Genomic DNA, 24,097 nt, shown 5'->3' on the forward strand with positions numbered 1-24,097 from the left:
TTAGTTTAAATTATACCCTGAAAAATACCAAATTCCTATCAAATTTGAATTTAGTGTATTGACAATCTTAAAAGCCAAATGACACAATCTGAAGTTTTGGGAGCTTTAAGACAGGGGGAAACTTGAACAGTTGGAGGAGAACTGCAACATCACCAGCATGTACAGACTGCCCAAAAATAGCTCTCTTTAAAAAGGTACCTTTATCAGTGATCTGTGAAGCATAACCCCGATGAAAAGACACAGGAAGCTCCAAATAGAAGATTCGACAGCTGGCTGGTTTTGAAAACTTGAATTTTTGCTAAATCTTAATCGGGGAGTTTTAATCGGACTATATTATAGAAGGGAAGATAAAAGATAGATTAGAGGAAGGAGTTGTAAATATTGTTAGTTAATTATTCTGTTATACTTGAAGAAATAAAGTTGTTAATTTTTACTTTACATAGTTCTTGGTACCTCAAATCTTAAGATTACTGCATGGGATAAATCGTGTTGCTGGTGTAAATTAAGCAGGAGGGTTTACCCTATGTCATAACAGCTGTTATGATAAATCCCTCCATTTGCCTTGCACTTAAATACTTCTGGGCAATATTTTCCATTAAGCAGGAACTTGTGGAAATGCACAAAAGGCAATTTGCACAATAGCACACTTTAAATTCAAATCCATGAAAGTCCAAATTTCACAAATGAATAAAGAACAGAATGGCTCCTAAATCAGATCAAATATGAAATAAACCGGAGACTGGTTTTCTTTCTTCACCCCAAGCCACCTCTTTAAAAAAAAAAGGACTTAGTGAGAACTGAGAATTCTAAAACTAGACTTTGAGACATTTTAAAATGTTTATCAAGTTTTCAAAATAGAGCAACTCAAGTCTGCGATTCACCAATAGGTGGAATTACGTTAACTCTGCATTCGCCAACTTATGTCAATACTGACAAAATAGTGTCACATTTTGCCTTCAGTGTACTTAGATTAAATACGCGAGGATCAGGCTTCCAAAGTAGCCCAGAAATTCACATTGATGTATGTCTTACCGTTTTTACACGAAATTGAAAGTGGCTGTAATAACTGCATTCACACATTGTCCCAACAATACAGAAACAGACTTCACAATTTCAAGTCAATAGGAAAGCCAGCTTTACATCTGGAAACTCATAGGTAGGAGGAGTGCCGAGGATGTTAGACAGGCTTTCAGGGAGCTAGGTTGGAAGCTCAGAGTTAGAACGAACAGAGTTGTTGTCTCTGGTTTGTTACCCGTGCCACGTGATAGAGATTCGAGGAATAGGGAAAGAGAACACTTAAATGCGTGGCTACAGGGATGGTGCAGGAGGGAGGGATTCCGGTTTTTGGATAACTGGTGTTCTTTCTGGGGGCGGTGGGACCTCTATAAACAGGATGGTCTACACCTGAACCTGAGGGGCACCAGTATCCTTGGGGGGAGGTTTGCTCGTGCTCTTGGGGGGGGTTTAAACTAACTCTGCAGGGGCATGGGAACCCAGATTGTAGCTTCAGGGTGCAGGGCCTGGAGTGTAGGGAGGTTAGGAACATGGCATCAATTTCCAAGGAGGGTGTCTGTAAACAGGAAAGTGGCTTGAAGTGTGTATACTTCAATGCAAGAAGTATACGAAATAAGGTAGGTGAACTTGCAGCGTGGGTTGGTACCTGGGACTTCGATGTTGTGGCTATTACGGAGACATGGCTCGAACAGGGACAGGATTGGCTGTTGCAGGTTCCAGGATTTAAATGTTTTAGTAGGGTCAGAGGTGGGGGTAAAAGAGGGGGAGGTGTGGCATTGCTTGTCAAAGATAGTATTACAGTGGTGGAAAGGACGATGGATGAGGACTTGCCATCTGAGGTAGTTTGGGCTGAGGTTAGGAATAGGAAAGGTGAGGTCACCCTGTTAGGAGTCTTTTACAGGCCTCCTAATAGTCCTAGAATCATTGAAGAAAGGATAGGGAAGGTGATTCAGGAGATGAGTGACAGTAATAGGGTGGTTGTTATGGGGGACTTTAACTTTCCTGATATTGATTGGGAAAGCTATAGCTCAAGTTCGTTAGATGGGTCAGTGTTTGTTCAATGTGTGCAGGAGAGTTTCCTGACACAATATGTAGACAGGCCAACAAGAGGTGAGGCCATACTGGATTTGGTTCTGGGTAACGAACCAGGCCAGGTGTTAGAATTAGAGGTAGGTGAGCACTTTGGGGATAGTGACCATAATTCGGTGATTTTTACTCTCGTGATGGAGAGGGATAAGTGTGTACTACAGGGCAAGAGTTATAGCTGGGGTCAGGGAAATTATGATGCGGTGAGGCATGACTTAGGATGTGTGGCTTGGAAAAGTAGACTCCAAGGCAAGAGTGTAAATGATATGTGGAGCTTGTTCAAGGAGCAACTATTGAGTGTCCTTGTTAATTATGTACCTGTCAGGCAGGGAGGAAAGGGTCGTGCGAGGGAGCCGTGGTTTAATAAGGAATGGGAATCCCTTGTTAAATGGAAGAGGGCGGCCTATCTCAAGATGAGACGTGAAGGTTCAATTGGGGCGATTGAGAGTTATAGGGTAGCCAGGAAGGACCTGAAGAGAGAGCTAAGAGCAGCAAGGAGGGGACATGAAAGGTCCTTAGTCGGTAGGATTAGGGAAAACCCTAAGGCTTTCTATAGGTATGTTAGGAATAAAAGAATGACTAGGGTAGGAATAGGTCCAGTCAAGGATAGTAGTGGGAAGTTGCGTGTGGAGGCGGAAGAGATTGGGGAGATACTGAATGAATACTTTTCTTCAGTATTTACTCAGGAACAGGGCATTGTCGTCGATGTGAATACTGAGTCACAAATAAGTAGAATGGATGGCTTTGAGGTATGTAGAGAAGAGGTGTTGGAAATCCTGGAAAAGGTGAAAATAGATAAGTCCCCTGGGCCTGATGGCATTTATCCTAGGATTCTCTGGGAAGCAAGGGAGGAGATTGCAGAGCCATTGGCCTTGATTTTTATGTCCTCTTTGTCTACTGGAGTAGTGCCAGAAGACTGGAGGATAGCAAATGTGGTTCCCTTATTCAAAAAGGGGAGTAGGGATAACCCTAGTAACTATAGGCCGGTGAGTCTCACTTCTGTTGTGGGCAAAGTCTTAGAGAGAATTGTAAGGGATAGGATTTATGCACATCTGGATAGGAATAATGTGATCAAGGATAGTCAGCATGGTTTTGTGAAGGGCAGGTCGTGCCTCACAAACCTTATTGAATTCTTTGAAAAGGTGACGAAGGAGGTTGATGGGGGGAAAGCGGTAGATGTGGTATATATGGATTTTAGTAAGGCGTTTGATAAGGTTCCCCATGGTAGGCTACTGCAGAAAATACGGAGATATGGCATTGAGGGTGAGTTGGAGGTTTGGATTAGGAATTGGCTGGATGGAAGAAGACAGAGGGTAGTAGTTGATGGCAAAGTTTCTTCATGGAGTGCCGTCACTAGCGGTGTTCCGCAAGGATCTGTTTTGGGACCATTGCTGTTTGTCATTTTTATAAATGACCTGGAAGAGGGGTTAGAAGGTTGGGTGAGCAAGTTTGCAGATGATACGAAAGTCGGTGGAGTTGTTGACAGTGAGGAAGGATGTGGCAGGTTACAGCAGGATATAGAGAAGCTGCAGAGCTGGGCACAAAGGTGGCAAATGGAATTCAATGTAGCTAAGTGTGAGGTGATTCACTTTGGGAAGAATAACAAAAAGATGGGGTACTGGGCTAATGGTCGGATACTTGGTAGTGTGGATGAGCAGAGGGATCTTGATGTCCATGTACACAGATCTCTGAAAGTTGCCACCCAGGTAAATAGTGCAGTGAGGAAGGCATATGGCGTACTGGCTTTTATTGGTAGAGGAATTGAGTTCCGGAGTCCTGAGGTCATGATGCAGTTGTATAAGACTCTGGTGCGGCCGCATCTGGAATATTGTGTGCAGTTTTGGTCGCCATACTATAGGAAGGATGTGGAGGCACTGGAACGGGTGCAGAGGAGGTTTACCAGGATGTTGCCTGGTATGGAAGGAAGATCGTATGAGGAAAGACTGAGACACTTGGGGCTGTTTTCATTAGAGAAAAGAAGGTTTAGGGGTGACTTGATTGAGGTGTACAAGATGATTAGGGGGTTAGATAGGGTTGACAGTGTGAACCTTTTCCCGCGTATGGAGTCGGGTATTACAAGGGGGCATAGCTTTAAATTAAGGGGGGGTAGATATAGGACTGAAGTTAGGGGTAGGTTCTTCACTCAGCGAGTCGTAAGTTCATGGAATGCCCTGCCAGTAGCAGTGGTGGACTCTCCCTCTTTATGGGCATTTAAGCGGGCATTGGATAGGTATATGGAGGATAGTGGGTTAGTATAGGTTAGGTGGGCTTGGATCGGCGCAACATCGAGGGCCAAAGGGCCTGTACTGCGCTGTATTCTTCTATGTTCTATGTAACTCATATCAAAGACAACCAAATGCTTTTACAATAAACTAAGATTTATTATTGATTCATGTTTGGTTTGAAACCATGGTTTCATTTGGATTAACATTAACAATATTCTTGAATTTTCTCTTCCAGTTTGCTTGAATTGGCTCCAGAAAATTCAAACAGCTAAAGGAAAAAGAAAGATTAATAAATAAAAATTCAAGCATGTCTGAATCAGTGAGCAACATTTAAAACTAAACCTTCAGGCAGGTATTCAGCAAAGGGATATGGAGAAAAGCAAGAGGTTACACTGAAGTTGCTTTCTAACTGTAACCAAAACCTGGAAAAACTCAGTAGCTCAGACAGTACCTGTGGAGAAAAACAGTTAATGACAAAGTCATTGACCATAAATGCTTATTCTGATTTTTATCCAGACATGCTGCTTGATCTACTCAGTCTTTCCAGCTTTCTAATACTTCTTTCTGATTTACAACATCCCTAGTATTTTGAGTCTATAGTGTCAAATCTCAACTAGTATTGATGGCAATAACTGACATGAATTGAGAAATGGTTAGACAGAAAACAAAACATAAAATGTGTAATTGTCGAAGTGGAAGGTTGTATGAGTGGGGGATCATAAGAATATATTGAATGCAGAAATCAATGTAATATGGTAGTGTAATGGTAACTACAACCACTTGAATGAGGCAACTGTACACTCAGTTCATTAAATCACCTTAGGGAAGAAAACTTGTTATTCCTCTGTGGTTCTAGCCAACAGTAACATGGTTAAGTCTGAAATGGCTGAACAAGTGACTCAGTTCAAGAGCATTTCAGGATAAGCAAATAATTCTGGCCCAACTAATGACACCCACAACTGCTGAATGACTGAAAGAAACCCCCCCTCCCAAAAAATCCATCATTCAAGCATAAGTACACACACAATCCATTATCAGAAATCTGAAAAGTTCCAAAATCTGAAGATTTTTTCGTGCAGATTTCTCTCCACAACGAGGTTGCATGGGAGGAAACAGTTAATCCAATTCCACACCAACATGGTGGCAGGCATCAATTTTGTCTCAGGGCCCTTAGTAATCACTGATGAGTCTGCTGTTCGGTAAGATTTTAAAAAATTCACCGTTAAACTGTCACTTATTCTGAAATCTGAAAACTCTGAATTCCCAAACTCCAGCTGGTCCAAAGGGTTTCAGATAAAAGGATTGTGTTCCATACAAATAGGTTGTGAATAAAGAACTCCCCCTTATTAGATTAGATTAGATTAGATTAGATTACAGTGTGGAAACAGGCCCTTCGGCCCAACAAGTCCACACCGACCCGCCGAAGCGAAACCCACCCATACCCCTACATTTACCCCTTACCTAACACTACGGGCAATTTAGCATGGCCAATTCACCTGACCCTGCACATCTTTTGGACTGTGGGAGGAAACCGGAGCACCCGGAGGAAACCCACGCAGACACGGGGAGAACGTGCAAACTCCACACAGTCAGTCGCCTGAGGCGGGAATTGAACCCGGGTCTCAGGCGCTGTGAGGCAGCAGTGCTAACCACTGTGCCACCGTGCCGCTTATGGATGTCAACAAACCAGAGAGTCTGATGTGTAGTTTCCCCAAATGGTGAGACCACCCCCTGCTATTTGAACACCACCAGCAATGAGTCAAGGCCCTTAAATATCTCAAGGACATCAGGTCTCCAGGAAGGATGACTTCCAGCGTTCCTATCTAGGGTTTGATTATGGGCATTGAAACCCACCACCCTAGATCAAATAGTTCACACCAGCTGCAAAACATCAAATTTCATTAATACTACCAAATCACACTAATATTGAGATACTAAGGCTGATGGCCATGGTCGCATACACGGTCATGGCCAAAATCGCAGGCTTTAAGGAGTTCCAATTAAAGTCGTCGAGAGACGCAGAGCGGATTACGCAAGAAATCCCAGAGCAGAGTCTTGATGGCTAAAGGCACAACCACCACTGTCGAATGAAAATTAAAAGAAAAACAGATGTGCAAGATTTTACAGGTGCAAGAATGCAGAGGCTTGTTCGTGCGCTAATACGTTTTTTTACATAGGTCAAACTTATTCAAATTCATTCTCATTAATGATAAATCAATTAATGCAGGCTGCAATGATTTGACTGTATCATTCCAATGAAGACTTTTCAGGGTACAGCTGATATGCAAAGTGGACAATGTGTTAAAAAGTGAACAATTTGTTTAGATGGGATTCTCTGAAGACCAAGGTCTCCACAATATCCTTTCTTGCCCAGCTTCTCTTTACTCTCCCAAACTGCAGCTCAATCATTATGAAGTTAACAAAGTATTTGGTTTTGTGTGAACATAAACAAAGGCATGGACCGGCTGGGCCAAACACTCAATCCTTTTGGTTCAGAGGTCAAAATTGTCATCTCCCGTTTGTAGTTGGGCAGACAAATTCCGTAGCTTGCTCTGCAGCTTCTGGATTTAAAGTGTCAGCTTATGGCTACATGCCATCTTCATGGTCAGTTTAATCCTAAATAGGAGATTCATAGCACTTCATTAATAGGAAGTTTGCATTTACTATGTACGGATCAACTTCGGTTCAAGTGATAGTTCATGGCAAGGTCTGAATGGAGCTGTGGTGGATATTCTCAGGCAAATTGGAGATAGAACTGTAGTCTTTATGCCTGTTAAAAATTATATAAGAATACTGGTAGATTTAGGTTAAGGAGCTTTCCTTTGAACAACTGTGCTCTTGTAGTGCCTGAAGCCACTATTGTTAAATTGGGGTAAATTTTGGAAAATGTTTAGGCAAGTATTTTCCCCCGTGTCACATTTGTGATCATCATTTAACTCTCCAAAAACTTACCAAGGCTCCATTCTTGTAGAATTGGAATGTTGGCATGCATTTAATGCCACAGCTTTCAGCAATCTCCTAAAGATGACAAATAAGTTAGCTCAAGTTAGAGGTTTATAAAATAATGAGATGCATCAAAAAGGTAAATAGACTTCTCCCTGGGGTGGAGAAGTCCAAAACTAGAGGGCATAGGTTTTGGGTGAAAGGGGAAAAATATAAAAAGGCACCTAAAGGGCAACTTTATCATGCAAAGGGTGGTGCATGTATGGAATGAGCTGCCAGAGGAAGTGGAGGAGATTGGTACAATTACAACATATGAAAGACATCTGGATGGTTATATGAATAGGAAAGGTTTGTAGGAATATTGGCCAATGGGACTAGACTAATTTAGGATATCTGGGCAGCATGGAGGAGTTGGATCAAAGGGTCTGTTTTCATACTATAAATCTCTTGACTTTATAACATCAGGTAAAACCCATACAGCGAATATTATCTTGTGTGACTCAATGAAAAATTCAAATCCCTGTATTTAATGCATGTAAGGTGATGTAACAAAGGTCAAAGCAATTTAAAAGGAGTCAATGAGATGGATGAGGGGCAGCTGCCTCTGCTGGAGAAGATCAAAGCTAGCTTATTCAAGGGTGATGTCAGGAAGCTCTGCGTCAACACATCACACAATTTCCTACCAACTGAACAGAACCAAGGCAGGTCAGAGGCATTGGGACACAGATCAGTCTTGATCTAATGCAATATTACAAAAGCTTCAAGGTGGAATGGACTTTCATTGTTTGGAGTCCCAGTTTTTTGAACACTGGGTTTCAATCTACCTGGCTGAAAATTAATTCACAGTTTGTCAAAATCCATGAACAAGTGCTTTAAGGCAATACAGAAAAATGATACAGCACAGAAAGAAGCCAGTCTATACATCATGCCTGCATCCCCTCAAAGGACTCTCAGTTCCTCACTCTTGTTCTTTCTCCCAGAGCCCTGCAAAAAGCTTCACTGACTACATATCCAATCCCATTTTGGTATCTGATATTAAATCAGATTCCTGTAGTGCATGCGCCATAATTAGTTGTTTTTCTTCCCTCCCCTCACATCATATCTGGTTGTTTTGCCAATGATCTCAAGCAATCAATTCTAATACCCTAAACTCTAATACTCGAGTAACAGTCAAATCTTTTTGACTACTTTTTAAGGTTAAATGTATGGGGTCGACTATTACATGGATACTTCTTTTGAGAGGCTGAAATTCATCCCTATCAAAATTCATATATTGTTTCATTAGCAGAAGCCCAACTGATCGCTAAATGAATAAAAAAGGCCCCCCCCCAAAAAATTATGCTAATTCTGAAAAACCCCAAGCAAAACACAACAGCCAGCGGACTGGAAGACTGGGAGCAGAGCGGAAACCTAGCAGACTGGAAACCTGGAGTGGGACGTGAAGGTGGGCACACTGATTCAAACGTTGATCTGTTGTCTGTGAAGAACTAGGGTCAGCCTTTACACAGGACATTTAGAAATTTGCAGATTTGTCCAAAAAAAATTTAAAAATAGGATTTTGACTTTTACATGAGATCAACTATTATTACTTGAAGCGACTGGGCTTGTATACCCTTGAGTTTAGAAGACAGAGGGGATCTGATTGAGACGTATAAGATTATGAAAGGATTGGACACTCTGGCAGCAGGAAACATATTTCCGCTGATGGGTGAGTGCCGAACCAGAGGACACAGCTTAAAAATACGGGGTAGACCATTTAGGACAGAGATGAGGAGAAACTTCTTCACCCAGAGACTGGTGGCTGTGTGGAATGCTCTGCCCCAGAGGGCAGTGGAGGCCCAGTCTCTGGATTCATTTAAGAAAGAGTTGGATAGAGCTCTCAAAGATAGTGGAATCAAGGGTTATGGAGATAAGGCAGGAACAGGATACTGATTAGGAATGATCAGCCATGATCATATTGAATGGCGGTGCAAGCTCGAAGGGCTGAATGGCCTACTCCTGCACCTATTGTCTATTGAGTATATATGGTATTAAAATCTTTGCTTTGTTTAAATCTATCAAAATCCTCTACGACTTAGAACATCTATCAACTCCAATTTGTTTAAAAGAGAATATCCCCAGTTTCTCCAATCTCTTCAAGTAACTGAAATCTTTCATGCCTGATACTGTTCCTGTGCACTCATTTTAAGGCCCCAATGTCCTTTCCATAGAGACTTGGTCATAAGTGTACACCTAGAAAAGAGTCTGTGCTTTCTTAAGAATGCTCAGTCTATAACAGATCACAGGAACTGGCAATAAATATTTGACTATTGATCCACACTTAGTTTGCTGGATTTAACTTACTTGTGCATCATCCACATCTGTCTCACAGAAAATTATGTCTTTATATTTCTCTGCCAATTTCTGTCGAGATAAAATATTTTGTTAGTGAAACTGTACTGAAACTTATTCTGGTTGTATTTAACTGTATTTCAGGTTATTCCACAGATCAGCATCAGTGTTAAAAAAAACCCCAGAAAATAAAAGGACATGCGAAAAGAAAGGGTGGTCAACTTTCTATTGAGATAATCATTTTTGTTAATGATACTGAAGACACATAGGTGGAATTAAGATACAGATTGGTCATATTTTAGTGAACTGTAAACAGGCTCCTGTTCCTAGTATTCAGCTACGTCCATGAAATTCAATTCATTCTTTAGGGCTTTTGCTTGATGATCATCTTAACTAGGTTAAAAAACAAACTATGCTCAAAGACTTTCTTTTGCACATTTTAAGGCTATTTAACAATATTTTATGCTCTTATGTTTCCTATTACAAGGAATTATCAGGCGTGCACTAACAAATGCTTGAGTGTTGCATTGATTTATTTAAAGTTCAACTATTTTCAGTTCTGAAGAGTCCCAGACTCAATTCTGCTTTCTTCCCACAGAAGCTGCCAAACCTGTTGAGTTTCTCCAACAATTTGTTTTTGTTTCAGACCTCCAGCACCTGCAGTTCCAGTTTAATTCACCTGGTTCAACCCAGAGACGTCCACATCATGAAATACATGACTGTCTTACACTTATTCATTTGAAATCCAAGATTCACATCTGTATTTATTCAGTTTACTCTCAAGACATATTTAGTTAAAAACTGTTCAACATCAGAAAAGGTGCTTTCAATACCCATGTTAGTTCTTAATATGCAATCCAACAATTAAGATTGACCATACTGAGTGATTATGGCACAGGAGGCCATTCAGTCCAGCCCAAAAGAGTCCATGCTATTTCCCTGCAGAGCAAACCAGCAATCCCATTCCAAGGGCAGTAAACATGCAGGGCTAAAGTGAGCATTCCCTTTCCTTAAAAATCAATAATCTCTTTTCAGACAAATGTCATGTCATTACTACACACAAAGAAAACCTTTTCTTTAGATCTTTCACTTCTTGACCAAAACCTTAAAATGTGACCCTCCCATGCCACACAAAGAGCTTTTGCTTTTATTTAAAAGTTAGAATTTTATACACCTCTACTCAATTTTCTTTGTCCCAGCACAGAACATTCCCAGTTTGCAAAAGTGGGGGGGGAAATCAGTGTCTGAAGAGAGGGACTAGAAAAGCAAAATTTGATACTTTTAATGGCACACTACAAGTTAGTGGCAATTCAGTCTAGTCAAGAATCTGAGCATTACTTTGACATGGGAGTGGTTGAGGTGAATAATACAGATGCATTTATGGGAAAGTTATCCAAGTACACGCGAAAAGAGTAGGATAGATTGAGAGGATTAGAGGATGCAGAATAAGAGGAGGCTGATGCAAAGAATGAAAGAAATAGACTTGACTGCTGAATAACAATCAGAGATCTCAAAACACTTTCAGTTCTGCAAGTTTTGAAAAGATTTGTAGCTCAAGTTGAGGTTTTGGATGTAGGTTTGCTTGCTGAGCTGGAAGGTTTATTTCCAGACATTTCGTTACCCTACTAGGTAACACCTTCAGTGGCCTCAGGCGAAGCAATGCTAAAAATTCCTGCTTTCTATTTATGTTTGGATTTCTTGTGGTGAAGTCACTTCCTGTTCCTTTTCTCAGAGGTGGTAGAAGAAACCCAAACATAAATAGAAAGCAGGAACTTTCAGCATTGCTGAGGCCCACTGAAGATATTATCTAACAGGGTAATGAAAAACCTGGAAATGAACCTCCCAGCTCAGCAAGAAAACCTACATTCAAAACTTTAGGTTTAATCAAGAACATTTGAAGTGTGATTACTGTTCTGGTGGAAAGAGTGCAACCAATTTGCATGTAGCAAATTTGCAAACAGCAATGTGATAACATCCTAATAATCTTTTTGAATTGATTAGTAGAGAACTAAAGATAAGGTTCCTTCTCTTTGAAGCAACGCCATGGCATGTTTCCACCCAAACAGGGCCTTGATTTAGCATCCTTTCCAAACAAATACACCTTTGACAATGCAATACTTCCTCAATGCTGCAGAGAGTGTGTTTGATTTGAATTTTGCATTTCAGTATTAGATTACAACCCTAATTTGGAATAACTTGACTCAAGAATTGACAATGGTACGAACTCAACCACAGCAGACACTAGCACAGACCAGATTGAATGATCTACTGTGCTTCAATACTTGCAAGTCTAAACCTAATAACACATCAACAACAATTGTGTGTTAAGTACTAACCAAATAAATTGAGGAATGTTACTTAAAACAGGATGATGGTAGATAGGTAATACAAGAGCACATGGAGGAAGTCACCAGTCACTGTCACCAAGAATAGGCATGTAAATGCAGCAGGTGGCAAAGACAAGTGGTCTTCACAGCACGGGAATGAGTACAGACTACAGATCGTGTAATTGTGAGCCCTGGTGAGACCACATGTAGTTTTGCTTTTTTTCAAGTCAGAGGAATGATCTTCTTGCTATGGAGGGACTGCCATGAAGGTTTATTAAATCATTTCTTGGATTGGCAGGGAACAGGAAAAACTAGATTAGTTATGTATTCACTTGTGGTTAGACTAATAAGACACAATTTCAGAAAACTATAAAATTTTAACAGGATTGGACAGGGCAGGAGGTTAATTCCCAATGATTGGTGAGTCCAATGAAGGTTTACAGTCAAACGATAAGAGGTAGGTCATTTGGTGCTGAGAGAAGGAGAAATTTCTTTATCCAGTGTTGAGCTTGTGGAATTCTTCATCACAAAAGGTAGTCGAGGCCAAGTTAGGTACATTTCTTAGGGCTAAAAGTATATAAAAAAAAACAAGAGAACACAGGTACAGAATACCAAGTTGAATGATCAGCCATTATCAACAGAATTGCAGAGCTGGCTCAAAGGGCCAAATGGCCACCTGCTCCTTTTTTCAAAGTTTTTTTATGTTCCTCTTTATCACAATTCTTCACATATAGAGGATGTGGTCCTGCATATTCAGTGCGACAAGTCAGGTATCAAATTAAGTCGACCTGAAAAGGATCATAATATTGGGATTTTTGCAAGTGCAAATTTGCATTGAAGAAATCAGACTAAAAGTGGTAATATGGTCTACTGCTGCTCCTTGGTCATAAATTCAAACATCCATCCACACTCCTTGTAACAAACGAATCCTAATGTTTAAAATGATTTCAAACAGATCATGATTCTTCAGACAGCAGACTTTCACTGTATAGCAGACTGCTACCTAGAAAATAATGCAACATTAACAAAGAGATAAATGTCATTGAAATTCAAAAGGGAGGAATGCAAATTAAAATTTAAACAGCACAAAATAAGTTTGCTTACCTAGTTCAATGTAAGTTAACAGAAATAAATTACAAAAAAGAAAGCGAGTATTTTATGAGAGGGGATACGCAATACAAAGTTTGTGGTCATGAATACAGTACAGACCCCGACCACTACATAGTTGCTCATACGTAAGGTGAAGTGGTTCTTGTTAACTTTGTAAGTAGTCAGATGCTATTTAAAGGGAAAAAGGACGAATGACAAAGTTTTCTACTTTTTCCGCACTGTTATCCTGCTTCATATAATGGCAATTTTAGTCTATCTCACATAAATAAAGATTGACAAGGATATTGCCAGGGTTGGAGGGTTCAGTGAAGTAGTGACAAAGTTTCTTTCTTTCAGAGAATCAGAAATAAATCTAAATTTTTCCCTTACAATGCTCACAGAACCTCAGAAACTAAGGTTCAAAACTTAAAGCTAATAATGTAAAATTATTGAGTGATTAACTAAGCAAGGCTTTAGTTCTTGATTCCTGGAAGAAATTCAGCTTCCTCAATGTTTCCTTTGCAAACCTTATGGAAAAAGAAAATTCTTCTTACACTTTTGTTCAACCTTCAGTTTATCTGTACCTATCAACATTATTGGCTGAACTGTCTTCCTCTGGCCATTAGTGGAACCCCCATTTTTACCATTCTTAACCTCAACTTCAAGATGTTTTTAAACATCTCACACTATGCCTCAGCTCTCAAAGTCAACGCGGGTTCAAGATTTTAACAATGCTCACTTAGTTGAAAACGTCAACAATTAAATCACAACTCATACTTTGACACTGCTAATCAGCAAGTTCTGACAAGGCATACCAAATTCTTTTCAGTCTTTAGCTGTAGTGTCCTGTATCGTAGACACTGTCCATCACAGCTGACTTTGAAGTCTCCTCTATGTCAGGGAGACAGAACACCAACTCATGGAGTGTATCAGGGAAAATGTCTGGGACACATGAAACAACCCCACCACCATGTGGCTGGCCACTTCAACTGCCCCGGCGACACACAAAACCTGGACCTCTTCCTCTGGCAAATCCAAGCCAACCGACAAGTGGAGGAAGAATTCCTCATCTTCTGCCTTTTGACCCTTCAACATCAATTTCACTAGTTTCCAAATCTCCTCACCATGCCCCCCAAACAAATCCCAGATCCAACCCTCCAACTCAGCACCACCCTCTTGACCTGTCCACTCCCTTCTCACCAACTTATCACATTTACCCCATAACCTGCATCCACCTACTGCCCTCCCAGATACCTTCCCCTGGACCCCAACACCCCCACCCCATTACCTCTCAGACCCCCTTCCCCCTCCACATTCCGGATGACAAGCTTATGTCCAAAACATAACTCGCCTGCTCCCCAGAAGCCGTCTGACCTCCTACACTCTTCCAGTGCCACACTTTGACAGTGACCAAAGTCAGGGTAATTTCTAGTTACACCATATCTTGACAACTGAATTCAGAACTGGAAAGTGATCTGCTGGCGATATCCATGAAAGGAAATCAGTTTTTATATTTCATTCTTTTGTAAACCCTTTACCACTTAAGTATGACATTTGAAAGGAACAGACTTAACCCATTACCAAAAATAGATTTTAAAGGGAACTTAAAAATGTGACATGTTGGTCTTGTGGCAGTGGTAGTACTGCTACTTCTGAATCTGAAAGCTCAGTTCATTTTTCTCCTGGTCTCGAGGTATGGCAAACCCATCTGATCAAGCTAATTACAAATACTAATAATGTTCTATTCTTACTGCTGTCTAGTGTTCATTGGAAAATTTGTCAGGTTCACAACTTGTTTGGCTGCATTTTTGATTTCATCTTACTGGTCATCAATTTGTAGTTTAGAGGCAGGAAAACTATCCACTGCACCACATGAACTTCATAAACATGTTTATGACCAGTTTAATAAACAAAGGAATAATTAACTTTGCAGTAGAACAGACAGGTAAACAGTGTGTCCTTAAAATGATCCAAGGATTAAACAGAACAATTCTTGTTTGCATGAAGTACCCCTGAAATTAAACAACTGAGTCTGCTTTTGTCAAGGAATTATTTCTGAGCAGATCTCAAGACAGGTAAACGATGATATATCATCTCCGAACTAAGCAGAGATGAACTCTCTGTCTGTGCTTGCAGATTGTATGGCAACAGCAGATGGAAGAAACACCTTGCATTTTTAACTTCACTGGCTTGAAATATCTAATTGGCTTGTTGTTCTTTTCATTCTAAAAGGGAGTTATTCAGTGGAAATGCTCATTTCAAATCCGGAAGGCAAAACGAATTTTAGTAATGTCAGAAATTATGGCACAAAGACTTCTTACCAATTAGGTAAGTAAAGGTATTTTAAAAATAAATATTACACAAAGGCTCATGAAACTGCTGCCCACTCTCTGCTCCCAGTCACCACTAAATTCAATTACTACGCAGCAATACTGACACGGATGTACTGACAATGAATTGAAGTCAGAGCTAATCTATGCAATAAACAAGTAGTCAAATAATGCTTGTGTGGTTTATACATTTGTAAAGATCTATTTTAAAAGAATTAATTAGTTGGTCAATTTATGACAAATTGAAACTTCCTGCTATGTTCTGGAAATTGTTTATTTCCCCAGCCACAGTCTTCTGGTTCCATGCTCCCAGAATTTCCCGTTAAACTGTACTCTTACGATACTTATAAGACATTCTTTAAAATCAAGTTATCTGGATAATTAACTGTCTAAATGGCTCACTCCAATTTTGTTTTTGCTAACGCATCCAAGACACACACTGAAGGCAGTTCACTGCATTAAGACACTATTAATGAAAGTTGTTGTTGGGACTCAGTCATCTGAACTGTTTTGAAATCAGTCTCGACATCTAGGCATCATTCAACCAGAATATTGTATTTAGCATAAACATCCTAAACTCTAGTTCATAGATTTGGGAATATGGCTCAGTATTCTACTTTCTTAACCAATGCTCCAAAGCAGCTTGACAGGTTTTCCATTATTCCAAGAATGCTTTCAGTATAATTTAGCTTCTGCACTTTTTTTGTCACCACAAACATAGTATCTTACAAATATATCTATTTAATCTAACTTGCCCTTACGTTGGCTTCTTACAGAAACTTGGTTGTTTCCCCTCAGGAGTTTGGCATCATCTGAAAAACCTGCTCACTTTGCACATTATGAACCCTTAGTTTCATTTCCAACACAACACTCCTAATACGTACCTGTTACTTTCAAGAACTTGCACCTGTCTAAAACCATCATTGAAGTCTTTCTGGAAATGAACAATGGTTTTATTGGTACTTACTTGGAACTCTGGCTTTATCTTTTGACAAGGGCTACACCATGTTGCAGAGAAGTCAATAATCACCAGTTTGCATCCTGCCTCCTTAAGTACCATTTCAAAATCTTTCTGAAAAATAACAGTATTACATCAAGAATACTTAACTGGTAATACACTGTCGGTCAGAATCACAGCTCATATTACCAAGAAAATGTTGTGATACTTTGTTAAACAAATGCAAACATGGAATTACCACATCCCTTTGCAATATTTTCTTACGTGTATTATGACACAGTGGTAAACCCTCCTGCTAATTAAACAAACACACAAAAAAGCTCACCCCACCTGTTCAAGTATAAGTGATACAGAACTAGCCAAATTCCACTATTTAACAAAAAATATCAATTTTATACTTTAACTCTAAAAGTGAACATTAAACAACTATTTACACCTAAGCCTCGTTTCTCTTAAAAGTCTTATCTACCTCCCACTCTAACAATATATTGATCCAATAAAGCCTCTATTAAATTTACAGCAACTTAACGTTTTCAATATCAGACAGCAGCTATCATCTCTGGTGTCAATCTTCCTGGGTCATCTTCGGTCTTCTGTTACAAAGATGTTTCATATGAAAAAGGTATCCCTGACAGAATGTGGTGAATAGCAGTCTTTCAAATGGCAGATGGTGCTCTTTCTGGCTAAATGTCCAAAATGCCTGCTTTTTATACCCGCAACATCGGGTTCTCTCATTGAATCAATGTTGTCAAAACAGTAAAATTCAAATTCAATTGTGTTTTAGTATCTTGGGGATAAATAAAACCAATTGGTTAAATGTGAACTGTGGTGTAACCCTAACCCTATCGCAGGTGACAACCAAACGTTACATTTTCAAATTGCCTAGTATACTTTTTACCTGCTAGTCAGTCACACAGGTGCTTACCAGTTTTTGAGCTTTCACTCTCTTAAAGATACATTACATGCCATCAACTTCATAATAACTCTTAAAACATAGTTAACATTGCTTTTGGGCAAAGAGTGACATTAGATAGCCCTGGGGTCTGCAAATAGTTCATGAGTTGCATGAAACTTTTAAGCACTTCATTCTAGGTTCTAAGCGTTTTCCAGTTGTCCTAGAAAGCCTGAAAAGTTTAAGAAAAATTAAGCCAAGAACCCGGTGTTTAAATGCAAGGATAAAATGCCAAATATTGCATTTGTACAGGATAATGAGACCATTTTTGAAGTACTTGTAGAGTTCCGGACATCCTCCTATAGGCAGGACATTATTAAATTGTAAATCTTTTCTGCAGCCTTTCCAAAGAGGGTTTGAGTTATAAGGAGAGGGTAGATTAGGCTGGGTCTTGTTTCAATGGAGCATAGGAAGTTGAGGGGTGACTATATTGTAGTTCATAAAAATTATTTTATATATACGGTGAATTTCAAAAGGTCTTTCCCCTACTGAGTTCAAAACTAGAGGGCATACTTTTAAGAGAGGAATAAGATTTATAAGGGACCTAAGGGACTTTCAAAAAGAGTGGTTCATATGTGGAATAAACGGCCAGGAGGAATTAGATGCAGGTACAATCACAAAATGTAGAAGATATTTGGACAGACTTGTGAACAGGAAAGGTTTAGAGCGATATGATCCAAAGGATCTTTTTCGCGCTGTATGACTAACTACATAGTACCTTTAATTCAAAGAAGTTTAACTCAAGTATTTTTAAAAATTCAAGAATCCAGCAGAGTAAGTTAAATTAAGATGAACAAAATTAAAGCAATTGTAGTAGGCAGCCTTACCGAAAACAGTTAGAGTTTAGAGTTAAGTTTATAATAGATAATTTTTTTCTATAAATTTAGGCTTTTAAAAATTTCCACTTTTGGAGAATTTTGGAAAATTTCTATGATGCATAGCTCATATGCACCAATGATTGACAGATTCGAGTGGCTCAGGCAGTGGTCAGAAAATTGGTTAGTCCTGGATGATAAGGATTCATGCACTGTTATGGGTAGACATTTCTGAGGAGTCGTCATTTTTCATTTGAAATATTAATTTTTCATCTCTCCAGAAACACTGCCAGAGCTGTTGATTTTCTCCAACACTTAATTCCATCACTATTGATTTGTCAACGATAGAGAATAGATGCACAGTAAGACAAAACAGAAACAAGAGCCATAAACAATACCGACTTTATGTTGTACAAGTTGAAGATGGTACAAAACATTTATTGTCAAGTCTGACCACACCCACCGACAAGATCGGCATCGAGTTTATGAAATATCAGATAAAGGAGCCATGACTCAAATCATTGTAAGTGACTCATGCAAATGCTACTTCCTCAGTTAACAAATTAGTGGGAGCGGCTCCTCCAATGTGAAGCAAATATAACTTAAGTTGATAACTGCAAATACTGAAGCAGTGCCAGTGCCATGTCACCAAGCCCTAGCAAAACCCAGCCACTGGAAGCAGCAACTTCAGCTGGCAGTATCAGTCATCAGTTTAACAGTTGCCTGTCTGCGCTGTACCTTACATACACTCCAAGTGGTAAAGGAAGACATTGGGCTTTGCTTGCTGCAGAAACACCCATGTAACTCAAAACACTAGAGAAGTGTAATTTGCATGACTGGGGATAACTATGCCTTGGCTGCAACGTTCACTTAGAACATTACAGCGCAGTACAGATGCTTCGGCCCTCGATGTTGCGCCGACCTATCATACCAATCTGAAGCCCATCTAACCAACACTATTCCATGTACAATTATATGCTTGTCCAATGACGACTTAAACGTACTTAAAGTTGGCGAATCTACTACCGTTGCAGGCAAAGCATTCCATACCCTTACTACTGAGTAAAGAAACTACCTCTGACATCTGTCCTCTATCTATCACCCCTCAATTTAAAGCTATACCCCCTCGTGCTCACCATCACCATACTTGGATAAAGGCTCTCGCTGTCCACCCTATCTAACCCTCTGATTATCTTATATGTCTCTATTAAGTCACCTCTCAACCTTCATCTCTCTAACGAAAACAGCCTCAAGTCCTTCAGCCTTTCCTTGTAAGACCTTCCCTCCATACCAACAACATCCTAGTAAATCTCCTCTGCACCCTTTCCAAAGCTTCCACATCCTTCTTATAATGCAGTGACCTGAACTGTACACAATACTCCAAGTGCGGCCACACCAGAGTTTTGTACAGCTGCAGCATAACCTCATGGTTCTGGAACTCGATCCCTCTATTAAAAGCTAAAACACTATGCCTTCTTAACAACCCTGTCAACCTGGGTGGCAACTTTCAAGGAAGTGTGTACATGGACACCGAGATCTCTCCGCTCATCTACACTACCAAGAATCTTATCATTAGCCCAGTACTTTGCATTTCGGTTACTCTGACCAAAGTGAACCATCTCACACTTGTCCGCATTAAACTCCATTTGCCACCTCTCAGCCCACCAGCTTATCTATGTCTCTCTGTAACCTAGAACATCCTTCGTCACTATCCACAACTCCACCAACCTTCGTGTAGTCTGCAAATTTAAGGTACTCTATTTTTTTTGTTGGTTAGCTCTCTGTTCATTCCTCATCCCAAAATAATCCCAATAATTCCTTTACAAAAAGGAAGAAAGAAACAGTCAAAGTGAGGTAAGCAGTTACAAGACTTGAAACTTTGCAGGTCCCACATGAAGAAATTTAGGCAGTCACTAAAATCTATGCAGCACTGAAGAGTTCATTTGATCCATCATGCTTGGGGCTGGTTCTTTGGAAAAACATATCTACCTTGCTTTACACCCCAGCTCCTATCACATATCCCAGTAGAATTTTACTTACGTTCGTAGGCAGTTCCTTTTTCAAAATTACTATTGAATCGGCTTTCAATTGTCTTTATGGCAGGGCACCCCAGATCACAATAACTTGCTATGCAAAAATAATACTGATTTCCTCAATAAGAAAATCTTAGATATGCATAATTTGGCTAATGACCATTTGGTCAGTGAAAGCAGTTACCCATCTACTCAAAACAAAATGGATTAGATTTAGAAATCAGTACTTAGACACGTAGTAACTAAACCACCACGGTAATAAGCAAAACTTTTTTCATTTTGCTTAAAACACAATATTTATTATAATAATCATTAATTACATGAGCAAAACATTTTGACTGTGCTGGCAATTCCTATTTTTAGTTTGCAGCAGGCAAAACAGAATTAGAGTTCAGGAAGAGCCATTTAGGAAAGCAAGGACGCTGAAGGATGACAAAGCAAGATTTTGATCAGAACGTTAATTTACGTCAATGGCCTGTGCTGTATATTTATTGATTTCAAGGGCAATAAAACAGCTGAAGTAAAGCTAAGCAAGTTTTCGACAATGAGAACTAATCTTTTGAAACAACGTATGCAAAATAATGCAAGACAAACCTTTGAAGGAAAAGGAAATCTTGGTGCCTTTTGGTTGAAATTGTGAATAGTGTTCAATTACCAGAAAGCTCATTACCTGTAGTGTTGTATGTACTGTGTATGTAATGTTGATGTAATACTTTTAAACAGAATTGTTCAATTATCTGTTAATTTTAGCTTTTCAAACAACATATATGAAGTTAGCATAGCATTGCCCTCAATCAGAACACAATCCTTAAAGTTGGTCAGCTCACTTTCAAAAATAACTCAAATTTAATTGAATGGATCACAACAGCAAATCTGATGACAACTCCATGAAAAGTGAGATGCGCGAAGTGGTGAGTCTCCATTATGCAGGTTTTAAAGGTCTGGTTAAAAAGTAACTTGGGCAGAACTATTACCGACACAAGTGATCAAAACATAAATGTTATAAATGTAACCAGCCCAAATACAAAAATAAAACAAACCTGACAAAAATAATTAGCTAACTTTTATGCCAAGCAATTTTGCAGGCTTTAGACAATTCAAGTCAAATGACAAAAACTGAAAGCTAATAAAAAAAAAATCAACTTTGCAGCTTTAATTAACTTCATCACGTGGCATCATAAAGCAACTAAGAATAATTAACTTATTCCATGACACTAATGGCCATTAAATTCAAAGGGAATGGGTGGGGACAGAAACACCATTGAAGTTCATGTGCTAGAAGAGCTTATCGCATGAAGGAAAGAGAACATTTATTGAATAAGGATTTGCAGACCAGTTTTATTTAGTAGTTTCTTACCCGCTGCAAAACAAAGCATTTCAGGAGCATTTCTCCCCACAGAAGTACAGACTTTAAGGGAATATGTCTGTAGCTCCTCTCTTTAATACACTCAGGTGTTGGGCTGTTAAGTTAAAAATTGAGGGAGACGAATTCAAGCTTCAATATAAACTAAATTATCTCAAAGGCCATTATTACCCCCTTCCAAAACAAATAGGAAACTTTGAAACACAATGAAATCACAGTACAGCCATGCTCTCTCTATTCATCCATCTTGCTGACCCAACCAAACAGGAAAAGGAGCATTTTTTTCCATTGTTCTATATAAACAAGAGGCACTAACATGTGTCAAAGTTTGTAGATGACACTAAGATGAGTGGCAGAGCAAAGCATGCAGAGGAAAATAGATACTTTCAAGTGAGTCGGCAAAGGTCTGGCAGATGGAATACATTGTTAATAAATGTGAAGTCATTCATTATGGTAGGACTAACAGTAAAAAGAATTATTACTTGAATTGTAAAAAGTTGCAGCATGCTGCTATGCAGAGGTACCTGGGTCTCCTTGTGCATGAATCAGCAGGGGTTGGTCTGCAGGTACAACAAGTATATAGGAAGGCAAATGGAATTTTGTCCTTCATTGCTAAAGAAATGAGTTTAAAAGCAGGGAGGTTATGTTGCAGCCGTAAAGGGTGCTGGTAAGAACACACCTGGAATACTGGGAGAAAGTGAGGGCTATAGATGCTGGAGATGAGTGTCAAAACATGTGGTAGTGGAAAAGCACAGCGGTCAGGTAGCATCTGAGAAGCACAAGCTCTGGGGCTTATGCTCGAAATGTTGACTCTCCTCCTTGGACCATGGCTGACCAGCTATGCTTTTCCATCACCACACTTTTTGACTCACACCTGGAGTACTTCATGCAGTTTTGGTCTCCTCACTTGAGAAAATATGTACTGGCACTAGAGGGAGTGCAGAGGAGGTTCATTACTTGAGTTGAGGGATTGGTTTATGAGGAGAAACAGGGTAGACTGGGATTATATTCATTGGAATTTAGAAGGTGGGAGGGTCAGAATCTTAAAACAATAAGAAATTATCAAGGGAATAGATACAATAGAAGTAGAGGGTTTGTTTCCACTAGCAGGTGAAATTGGACGAGAGAAAGCCTCAAGATTAGAGGGAGCAGATTTAGGGCTGAATTGAGAAGGAACTTCTTCACCCAGATGGTCGTAAATCTATAGACTTCCTTGTCCATTGAAGCTACTTCTGTAAACATTTTAAAGTTAAGATAGATTGTTTGAACAATAAAAGAATTAAGGGATACTGTGAGAACGCAGGTCAGTGGAGGGAGTCCGCGAACCGATCAGCCATGATCTTGCTGAATGGCGGAGCAGGCTCGAAGGGCCAGATGCCTACTCCTGCTCCTAGATCTTACGCTCTAATGCAAACATCAAACCATCGTCACCGTGAAAAGTAAAGCAAAGATCACCGAACGACATAATTTCCTCGCCCTTATTCCTCATAGCTCGCTTCCTGCGGGATGGCGAATGCCTTTCCTCGCCTAGCGGCTATGCCGCCCACGCCCCATACCCGAGACTCAAGCGAATGATTTATAACATTAAAACCGGGAGGGGAGAGAGGGAGACTGTTGGTCCCGGGAATGGAACGCCTGCCCGGAGGCGGGTGGAGGAAAGGGGTAACGGCTCATTCAAAGCGCCTCGAGACTGCAGGATAGGGGACAAAATAAAATGGTCGACCTTCCTGCAGCGCGGCTCTTGGACTCCAACGGTGGAAATTGCAGAGAAAACCTCAGCTGGTCTGTTAGCTTCTGTGGGGGAAGAGGGAAAATTTCGGGTCCAGAATTCGAACTAACCTGGCTCTCCAGTGTCCGCACTCCCATTTTCCGTTTATCTCAGTCGCGTGCGCGCAAGCCTGAAGCAGGATATTGCACCGTTATCTACAGCCCCGTGAGCTAATGCAAGCGAACTGCACCACACAGCGGTATACGTCTGTGACGTTGCACGCCGGGGGATATCGATAGATCATAAGAAGAGGGCGCTCATTGTAAAACTGCGCACGCGCACCCAGGGTCTTGTGGCGTAATGGAAATACACGCACGCCTGGAGTGGGAGTGAGTGTGGGTGGTGGGGTACTTGAGTTTAGTCTGGAGATGTGTTATAACATTTCTGAATAGGTGTGTTTAGAAAATATTCATGGTTGTATGTGTTCGTTCTGTCAGTACTTCTGAAATTGTTTTAAAGACACTCGCGAAATTTGCAACTGGGTCCGTGGCCCAGATACCCTCGATTTCTTTGCATAGTCACCACGCTCAACTCCGCCCCCAAGCCCAACTCCGCCCCCACGCCGATCTCCGTCCCCGCCCCCAGGCCCAACCCCACCCCCCCCCACTCCCAGCTCCAGCCCCACACCAGGTCCTAGCTCCCAGCCCTGCCGTGTTTTCACCATCCCTCCAGAACTACCCCTCTCTGAGGATGAAAGATCAGTCCTCAGCAGAGGCCTCACCTTCATTCCCCTACGCTCTCGGATTAACGAGTTCAACACGCAGCGAGACATCGAACAATTCTTCCGCCGCCTTCGCCTCCGCGCCTACTTCTTCAACCAAGATTCTCGCCCACCCTCTGACAACCCCTTCTCCCGCCTCCAA

General features: G+C 40.4%; 1 protein-coding gene across 1 annotated transcript; it reads right to left on the reverse strand.

Annotated features, from left to right (window-relative positions):
- Positions 1 to 4,457: 4,457 nt before the first annotated feature.
- LOC122562945 (thioredoxin-like) lies at positions 4,458 to 23,462 on the reverse strand. Its single transcript, XM_043716249.2, has 5 exons — positions 23,306 to 23,462; positions 16,313 to 16,417; positions 9,612 to 9,671; positions 7,278 to 7,343; positions 4,458 to 4,593 (listed from the first exon to the last, which is right to left on the reverse strand). Exons 1-5 carry the CDS (start codon positions 23,330 to 23,332, stop codon positions 4,531 to 4,533), a joined length of 321 nt encoding a protein of 106 aa, XP_043572184.1. The 5' UTR covers positions 23,333 to 23,462; the 3' UTR covers positions 4,458 to 4,530.
- Between the last annotated feature and the right edge of the window lie 635 nt (positions 23,463 to 24,097).

This window comes from Chiloscyllium plagiosum, unplaced genomic scaffold (assembly GCF_037043375.1).
Source record: "Chiloscyllium plagiosum isolate Xiang-an unplaced genomic scaffold, Cpla_swu_hap1 HiC_scaffold_2, whole genome shotgun sequence".
In the NCBI taxonomy this organism is placed as follows: domain Eukaryota; kingdom Metazoa; phylum Chordata; class Chondrichthyes; order Orectolobiformes; family Hemiscylliidae; genus Chiloscyllium; species Chiloscyllium plagiosum.